The following is a 10,400-nucleotide window of genomic DNA, read 5'->3' as shown; positions in this document are numbered from 1 at the left end:
TTTATCCCGATCAGGGCTAGAAAATAGCGACAATGCACCTGAAATATATTGGTAAAGTTTAATAATTTTTGTAACTGCAATGAAAAGATGAAAATTGAAAAAGAAAGTTATAAAAACAGTTTTAAAATTGTTCTATGTAAACCAAGTTTAATAACCACACACACACATATAAAAGTACAACTTATGTGTTACACCGCAGAATCCTTGCAAAATCGCAATTGTCTTCTATGGAATGATAACTATGACGTTACTATTATGTGTTGCGAATTTCACAAAATCCTTTCGATATATATATATACTATTATGTGTTACACCGCCCAAGCATAAACAAAAGAATATTTTTACATTAGATTTTATAAGTAAAAAGATTTAGTATACGAACAAAAAAGACCATAAATATATATTAAAGATTGAGTTTTTTTACTAATGAATTGGTCCAAGTAGTAAGGATCTTGGGAGCAAGAACCCACCGATTCCTGACGAAAACTAGTCATCACTAAAGATTATAAAAACTTTATACCAATGATGGTAAAAAAAAAAATATAAGAAGTTCTTGACCAAAGAATTTTTTTTGAAAATAATAGGATCGACAGTACGTCGAAGGAAACAAATTAACAACATAGTTTTGAGAGATGATGAGAAGTGAGTACTAACCGAAAGAAGCTGTGGCAGAAATTGTTGGATCGAACGGTGAAAGATTCATATTGTCCAAACGAGAAGGAGGAGGAGCAACCGTAAGTCTGTACTTGTAGAGGCTGCAAGTATTGAATTTGTTTGTGTAAAGAGAAAGCCTAACCCCAACCTATATATATATATATATATATATATATATATATATATATATATATATATATATATATATATATATATATATATATATATATATATATATAAATCCTAGATAGTTGTCCAATTATCTATCTAAACCCTAATCCACAAACCAATCAAAACCTTTTATTTAGCCACATCACTTACATCCATTTAATGTGTGGTAATAATAATAATAATAATAATAATTATTATTATTATTATTATTATTATTATTATTATTATTATTATTATTATTGTTTTGGGTTTTGATCCATTTTAATTTTTTTAAATTTTATTATTTTGTGTATTTTATTGTTTTTTTTTTTCAAAATAGTTAATGTTCAAAATTTGTCTATTCTTTGTGTATATAAGGAGTTGGTCGATTGTTAGGACTACTTCCTAATGTTAGTAAAAAAAAAAAAATACTAATGGTTGGTATGCACCGCATGATTTTTATCATATTCGATTTTGAGTATGAGTTAAGTTGGTTTATCGTTACTCCAATGAGTTTCAAATTAATATAAATGACAAATTCAATAATAAAGTAGTTTATCCAACTCATAATCATGCCTTATTCAACGTCAATTGTTTTTCATGGTCAATTATATGTTGTCATTTCCAAAGTTATTTTAAAAAATGAGTTAAAGATATTGCTAACCAATGTTAACGAAGAAAATACCAAAGTAACTTCAAATGTGATGTATAAATAAATAAGTTTTTTAAATGTATAAACACATATTTAACATCTATATCACATTTAGATAACTTTTATTGTTACTATTATTTTGATAATACCAATTATTTCAATTTGATTTTTTTTTTTTTGAAGGATATTTCAATTTGAAATTACTACTTATACAAATAATTTTTTGACATTATAATATAAAATAGAGCATAAGACCCGTGCATCGCACGGGTAAGCGTCTAGTAATATATAATTCCTAGATAGTTCTCCTAACCCTAATCCAATTAAACCAATCAAATTGTTTCATTTAGCCATGTCATCCATTTAAATCCAATTAAATTAATATACAATGCCACATCATTTCTACTTATATTATTATTATTATTATTATTATTATTATTATTATTATTATTATTATTATTATTGTCATCTCTATACTTTTTATATTCTACATTTATATACTTATGACTTTTTAATATACACTCACTCAAGCTTTTACTTAGCCTTTAATTTTTTTGGCGAATATAATAACTTTTGCATACTATATTATAATAAGGAGAATATAAAAATACATTATTATCAAAAAAAAAAGAATATAAAAATACACATTAATTAACTTTGTAACTCCCGGTAATATATTTTTCATCTCTTAAGTCACCATTCAATTTTCATCCATTGGAGTCTTCTACCAATATTTTAATATATAGGTTACAATTGTTTTAATTTGTATCCTATTCATATTTTCCTAACTAACCATTACGAATGTTAGAAACAAATATTTTCGTCCCCTGATTCTCAATCATGTGCTTAAAAAGATTACCATTTATTTTTTCGGTTGAATGTGAGAATAGATTTTTTCATGTCTTATATGTGCAATTTCTCTTTCCATTATCTTGCCTCTTCATATTTTGTACATCAGGTATAAATACTTATGTTATTTTCTAAAACCATGATTTGTTTGTAGTTATTTTATTTTTTGCAAAAATTAACTTTTTTGCATAACAAATAAAATTAAGAGAATTTGACATTTTTTGTTTGTTGCACATCATACATTCAACTTTTGTGTTGCACATCATTTATAGGTTTAGTTAAGTGCTACTGTATATGTGTATTCATATTCTATTATGATACAAATTAAATAATATATACTTTATTTTTAATTGAATTATGTAATAGTTGTTTTACTTTCGTTTACTTTACTTTTTTATTTGTTCATTTTTTTTTAATGATATACTTATTTTTATAATTTTTGATTTTAGGCTTTGGGTCATCATCTCTTACTCAAAAGAACTGAACAGTGAGGTTGATGCTCTTCACACATATCCCTTTGGAATATTTTAAAAAGGTATGTACCCTTTAATTTTATTTGTTTTATTTGAGTTTTTCTAATTCTGTCACTATTTATATGTCAATTGTGTGACTTAGATTTTGCCACATCTCTTTTCATCCGATCCTTTGTGTGTTTTGAAATAGATTTATATGTTGTGCGGAGATATATCCTATTACTCCTATATATATATATATATATATATATATATATATATATATATATATATATATATATATATATATATATATATATATATATATATATATATATTTTAGATAGTTATTCTGTTACCTATGTAAAGTAAACCATAATCCTTAAACCAATAATATTTTTTCATTTAACCACATCAGGTCACTTACAATGCCACGTCTCTTCTCCTTAGAAAGTAAATCTTTTGATCAATATCGGATTCTCTATTTTATTATTATTTTGAAAATATTTAATGTTTCAGTTTTATGCAATTGTAAAATAAAAACAATCGCATCACATCCGTGCATCGCACGGGTAAGGGTCTAGTATATATATAAAATCACAAAATAAAACATATCTTGTGGATTATCAACAAATAAAACAAAAGAATCTACCATTAATTTTTTTTTTATAAATAGAAACTACCATTAAAATTTGTACAAAAAAAAAATCTAACAAAATTGATTACTAAAAAATTTATTACTTTCCCCTTATCTATTTTAATAATATTTCAAATTTATTAATTTTATTTTGTTAATAAGATATGGAACAAATAAAAATACGAATCTATGCATAAAAATAAGAGAAAAACAAAATTATAGTAAGTTTAATAAAAATAATTAAGTAAATAAAAAATGTTGTCAATAAATAAAAAATATAGAAAAAATAAAACAAATAAGAATATAAAAACATAAGCAATTTTACTACCGTTTACTAATTATATATCTTTAAATTATTTATAATAATCCAAATTTTCTAGTTTAAATTAGGCAAAAATACGCCAAGGAAGTTTATTTGTAACATAGTGATAGTATATAAGTCTTTTATTTTTATAATATACACAATCATGTCCTTATATGGTATTAATTGGGAACTAGCTAGGATTTACTGTATATTAGTTGCAAATTAGCTAGGAATTTTTTTGATAGGTGATTTGCCACCCAATCCATGCTACGCCCTATACGACAGCTAATTCACAACAAATCTGTAGCTAACTTTGTTTTACTAGAGATTAGCTACGGATTACCTAAAACATCGATCGTAGCTAATCCCGTATTTTCTTGTAGTGTTATTTTCATTTATACTACGACTCTGTTTGGTAAAAAAATATCAGATAGCTGATAAGTTAGCTTATAACGGATAATTTATAAACTAGCTTTTAACTTATAGTGTATAAGCTAGCTGATTGAATTTGTAGTGTTTGGTGGTTTAACTAGTTTATAAGTATGAAATGACATAAAAAGGATATGTTTAATTAATATTAAAAAAAATTCAAGTAAGATGATAGAGGTAAAATTGGAAGAAAAATTATAAGTTATAAGCTCATAAGCTACTTGAAATAGTGTTTGAAAAATAAGCTATGAGCTAGTAAAATACTCCCAAAATATAAGCAAAAATGGGTCAACAAAAGTGAATGTATCTGGACTAAATTTTAAACCAAATTCATCAACTTTTGTCGACTACTTTTTGCTTATATTTTGAGACAGGGGGAATAAGCTATAAGTTATTTTTTAAAAACTATTACCAAACGTAAACTAAAAACTATAAGTTATAAGCTAATTTATTGGTCTTTCCAAACAGATTACAACTACATCTACTACAACTATAAAACTAATCTACCACAACTATAATAAAACTAATTACTTGTAAACTTCCGTTAATACACTTATATTATCTACCAAGCTCACTAATTTTGTGGGCAATCACGTCAGTTTGACAATTTAATTATGAATTTATGATTAGGCAATTTTGAATTTTTGTTGGTTCCCTCTGAAGTGTCACAAATATACGTTGAGTTACCAAGTATTGAAACACAAAAGGACAAACAAAGGGACTCGGATTCCGTGCAGTCACCTTTTTGGTGCAGTCACGCATTCATGTCATCTGTAGCCGTCTGATCAAGATTAGACGGTTACAATTTAAAAACTTATTTATTGACTGCATTTGTTTAAGCCGTTCGATCGTGATCGGACGACTATAAAACAACTGGATGAAAAAACGACTGTACCAGATCCAATTCCCAAACAAAGGTTACCTTTTTGTGGAATAAAAATCAAAAGAAAGAGTGTCAGCTGTCTAACCTTTCTTCTCCTTTTCTTCATAGCCGCCGCCCCCCACCTTAACCTAGTTTTTTTCTTCTTGATCTATCAAGGAGGGGTGGTTTTAGGGTCAATTTTTGACCCAAAATCACCCCTCATAATTGTTTTTCCTTTTCTTCTTTATTTAAATAAGTGATCTTCACATTGATCAGGTTTTTCTTTTTTGTGATTTCGTCGTCTAAGTGCGGCGTTGTGTTGTTCGTCGTCTTGTGCGACGTTTTTGTTGTCCCGTATTGTGCGGTGTTCATTTGATTTCTATTGAAAAGACCGGCTTCAGTCAATTACAGATTCAACCAATGATTTGGGCTTCAACGCTGCAGATCCGGAGGCATGAATACTTCGGTGACTTTAACTTTATCATATTATTTGTTGTAGGCATTTTTGCCGTCGTATGCTATTAACTCGGATGCTGTGAGTGTTGTTCGCAGGTTCATCCTTTACGTTTTTAGCGATGTTGATTATGTGGTTGTTTTTGATGTAATCTATCAATTTGAATGAATGAATATCATTTTGTTATTGTCAACAAAAATCAAAAGAAGGATAATAAAATAGAAACTTAATGTTGCCTTATAGTATTATTTTGACAATAGAACTATCATTAGAGTTAATTCCATCTCAAATCAGCGGTTACAGAGATTAAAAAAATGGTGGATAATAGAATCGTTATTCCTCCGCAGTTTAATTCATGAAATTTTTTTCCTTTGAATAATGAATTGCAAAGCTCTTCAACAAAGTTGGTAAAATCTTGCTAAATAAAACTAAGACGAGTTTGAAAAACAATAATATATATATTTTTGAGAGGCTTTCACGGCGGTGGTAAGGCAGCACGGCGGAAGCAAGATGGAGGTAGAGATATAGAGAGGTGATGGGGTTTCAGGAATGGATCAGAAAAGGGGAATAGGTTTTTGGAGAAGATGAAAAGTGAATAAAAGTGGCGACCGCAGTTGTTTCTTACCATATTCATACAATGATTGATAGGTTGCTCCACTACCATGGACAACACAACACAACACACCTTCTTCTTTTTCAATATTATTATTTGTTTGTTTTGTTTTTCTTAAAAAAAATAATCACAATAGAGCAGAGTCAATAAAACTCACTCACACCATCACTTTCGAAGATCACCTGTCTAAAGCTTGCACGCCTCCCCCTCTGCAGTGACATAAGGGAGTTCCCATGTAGCAGCAACAAGAAGATGTCTCTCTTCATTGCGAAGAAAAAGACGTAAAACACACAATAAACTGATAGGATGACAAAAGTAAATCTCCCCAAATGTACACATAAAACACACAAACACCTAAATTGAGTCTTTAGAAACAAAATTCTAATTCATAACTTTGAGTAAATATAGAGGTGGAGTCAAATAATAAAAGAGATAAAATTGGAATATTGATTTGTTTTATAGCGGATAAAGGATTAAACGTAGAGATGTGGGAAGAATTTTTTTCAACCAAAGACCTTTAATTACCCGCACAAAATAGAATGTCCATTATTGATGATGAAGTTTACACTTGAATCTTTTCACATGCATTTTGGATAACCAACTATCATGACTACAATTTAATAAATTAAAAATTTTGTAGGCTACTACAAAATAAAAACCAAAGAATTATACAATTTATAAGAGCACAAGTTTTTCTCGTCCTATTATTTCTTCACCTTGAAGTTTTTCACTAATTTTTTCACGCCCACTTTGAAACCACGTAGGGTTAGATTTCCAATCCAACGAGTCATCATCTCTCCAATAGGGACTCAAAACTATTTGCTCAAGATTGTGAGCATATTTTAGAATATTCATAACAAACTCAATTTCATACCAATTGCCAACACAACCTCCAAGTTCAATAATTTTTACCTCATCGTGAGAGAATACTTCAACATCCCCAATATCTTTATGATTTTTAAAGAGATATGGATATGCAATCTGACAATACAAAATTATAATCACAATATAAATGCTTGAATCGATAGATACAAATCAAAATAGTATCTAATAAAATTAGGCAAGTTCTAACATGCACAAGTGCACCATATGGTGCATGGTGCACAAGTCGGCGATTTTATTATAACGAATACGAATTTTACAAAATCTACCGTTTGATTGAAAGTTTATATTATATAGATCATTCATAAAAAATTTAAAATTAATTTGATATGTTATTGAGACTCGTAAAGATTAACGGTATTTAATAAAAATTCATAAACCGTTAATTTTGACGGGTCTCAATAACATATCAAACGGTGGATTATGAATAATCTATATGATATAAAATTTCAACCCAACGGTGGATTTCGCAGTCGTTATAATGAAATCGCTAACTTGTGCACCATGCACCATATGGTGCACTTGTGCATGTTAGCCAAAGCCATAAAATTATCTAAACTAATAAAAAAATTATAGTATTATAGAAATAAAATACTGAGTTGCAACTCCTTATAGAGGGATCAAATTAAAACTTATATTGGAAAGATAACGGGTGGCCAAGTAAATATACAAATGTTTAAATGTATGTGGCTTAGAAGTGTAAATTTATTTCTAAAGTCATGCATAAAAATTAGAATAACCATTAAAAAAATAAACCACATGTGTATTAATCATGTCCGCTTACCATGATTGAAAGTTTCTGCAAATGAGGAGAAGCTCGAAGGATGTTCAAAATCAACATAAGACCACATTCTTCAATTGTGATGTCAGAAACGTAAATGCAATCCAATTGTGTAAGATGTTTGAGTGGTTGAGCTATTTTTAGGAAAGGTGTGCCCTGAAGAAAGACGCATGGTTCAAATTATAATTCAAGAGACAAAGAAATGCAAAATAAAATAAAAAGTAAAAAATCATGCTTCCAACACTTTATGACTTACCATAGAAACTATTCCCAAATGCATAATCTCAAGTTCAGGAAAAGTTTCGCAGAGAGCAGATGCATCAAAATATTCGTCAATACAGAAGTTGATTCTCTTCAGCGCATGACTATTAATGTTTAAGTTAGACAGATCATTTCCAGGACAAACTAATGAAGTGAGTTTAAGGCAGTCGACTAACATTAACTTTAGTGATGTGAAGCAATTGTTGGGGGGTACCTTATAACAGTTTGAAACATTGAGATGACATAAGGATGAACTTATTATCTTTGGTACTGATGATTTGAACTCACAATGAACTAATGAAAGCTCTTCAAGGAGTTGACAATTCGATAACAAATTTTCTATGAATATTTCATCCACTTTTCCATTTAAAAGTGAAAGAGATCTTAAATGTTTGAACGGAGTTAAGTCACAATTGGTGGGATAGCAAACAAGAAAATTCTCAAGACACAAATGCTTTAGAGTTGAAGCATTAGTCTTTGAAAATAAGCCAAAGTCAAATTTATAAAGTTTGTATTGAGTTGTGCGCTTCGCATAAGGCTTCCCTAGAAAGAGTAGATCCATTCTCTCTACTCCCTTCGCAATTGCAAAACTTATCCATTGATCAATAGTGTTGCTTTGTTCACAATCAAAATAGAAGTTTACGAAGAAAGAATCAATCGTTGTGCCAGGAAAATTGTTGAGAAATTGATCTACTCGTTTTATAAATTCTTTTGGACTCAAATCCAAATTGACACATTTTAAAGTTCTAGAATATACATCGGTGACATCAATGAGATGCCCTGTTTGTAGTAGTTCCTTCTCGGTTCCAAGCACATTGTGTATATCAAAATATAGATCTCTCCTTAGACCCCAAAGCTTGAACCACCTTCTAGAAAGTACACTTGTTTTCAACAAATCTTTGATGGATAACATTGTGAGGATACAAGACAGAATTTCGTCAGGCAATTCACTAATGCAATCATCCATTTTATCCCAATCATGGTTAGAAAATAGTGACAATGCACCTGAAATATATTGGTAAAGTTTAATAATTTATATGAACGAAAGACAAACAAACAATAAATTGTACTGCTAACATTTTTTGAATGACAAAATCAATTTTCTTATCATAGCTCTACGGGGACGCTAGTGTGAAACAGTTTTAAAATTGTTCTTTCTATGTAAACTAATTTTAGTAACTAAAATAAAAATAAAAAATTGATAGAACAGGGATAGATATTTCCAACTAAACAAGTAGTGTCATATATATGATGTAGAAATTGAAGTATAACATAAACATATATACCCAGCAAACATATATTTAAGGAAATATATAGTTTTGAGAGATGGGAAGTGAAGTGACTAACCGAAAGAAGTAGTTAAATCGAACACTGAAAAATTCATAACGAGAAGAAGAAGAAGAAGAAGAAGAAGAAGAAGAAGAAGAAGAAGAAGAAGAAGAAGAAGAAGAAGATGATGAGGAAATATATAGTTTGTTTGTGCAACGAGAAAGCGTATTAATATATACACACACCAAAAAGTAAAGAAAATAAATTACTATCAAATCTTAAAAATCTTTATTAGAAATCTATGAAATCTTTTGTTAAAATTCATGATTGAAAAAATCTTTTTTTTTTTTTGAACCATATTGAAAAAATCTTTTAAACTTCCATAAAGTCAATAAAATCTTACAAATTATTTTAAAATTAAAAAAGAAAATTTGTTAATAATTTTGACCAATCCAAATTCTCAACGGCGTTGGTCTATTGCCGTCTATGCTGCAACATGTGCACCGTCACTTAATTTTTTTGCCACTTTAAATTGTACTTTAGATTGACGGTAACTATGATTTAACACAATTTTTTTAAAATTTAACTTGGGTCTTGCTAACGAGTGTCCCCGGAGCACTCTTTAAGCATTCCATTTAAAGAAACTTTTTATTCAAAAAATTAAATACTACAACTTCCAATGCGTTGATTTTACGCATTCCGATAAAAATTCTATAAAAAATTTACTATTTAAGGGCTTAAAGAGTGCCCCGGGGGCACTATTTAGCATTTGCCTTATTTAAATAAGTGATATTTCACATAGATTAGAGTTTTTCTGTTTTATTTTGTGATTTCTTCGTTCCGTCTTTTTGCGGTGTTTGTTTGATTTCTCATCTTCATGCGGTGCTTGTTTGATTTCTCATCTTCATGCGGTGCTTATTTGCTTTCCTGTTTTTTGCGGCGTTCGTATCCTTTATATTTTTAGCGATATTGAATTTGTGCTTGTATCTGATGTATCTATCAATTTGAATGAATGATTATTTTATTTTAGTCAAAAAAATAAATAAAGATTTTGATTTAAAAAATAAAAATAGTAGTAGATTTAAATTTGAAGTTTTATTTGTGCTCTACTATGTTACAAAAAATAGTTAATGACTTAGTATTGATAGAAA

The 10,400-nt window shown here is 28.7% G+C and overlaps 1 protein-coding gene across 1 annotated transcript; it reads right to left on the bottom strand.

Moving 5' to 3' along the window:
- Positions 1–6,731: 6,731 nt before the first annotated feature.
- On the bottom strand, positions 6,732–8,947 carry LOC123888982 (F-box/FBD/LRR-repeat protein At1g13570-like). The gene is made up of 3 exons (XM_045938154.1): positions 7,976–8,947; positions 7,723–7,875; positions 6,732–7,037 (listed from the first exon to the last, which is right to left on the bottom strand). The coding sequence occupies exons 1-3, from the start codon at positions 8,945–8,947 to the stop codon at positions 6,732–6,734; spliced, it is 1,431 nt and encodes a 476-aa protein (XP_045794110.1).
- Positions 8,948–10,400: the final 1,453 nt, after the last annotated feature.

Source organism: Trifolium pratense, linkage group LG6, assembly GCF_020283565.1.
Source record: "Trifolium pratense cultivar HEN17-A07 linkage group LG6, ARS_RC_1.1, whole genome shotgun sequence".
NCBI classification, from domain to species: domain Eukaryota; kingdom Viridiplantae; phylum Streptophyta; class Magnoliopsida; order Fabales; family Fabaceae; genus Trifolium; species Trifolium pratense.
The sequence above is the reverse complement of the archived record's forward strand: the minus strand, read 5'-3'. Positions and strand labels throughout refer to the sequence as shown.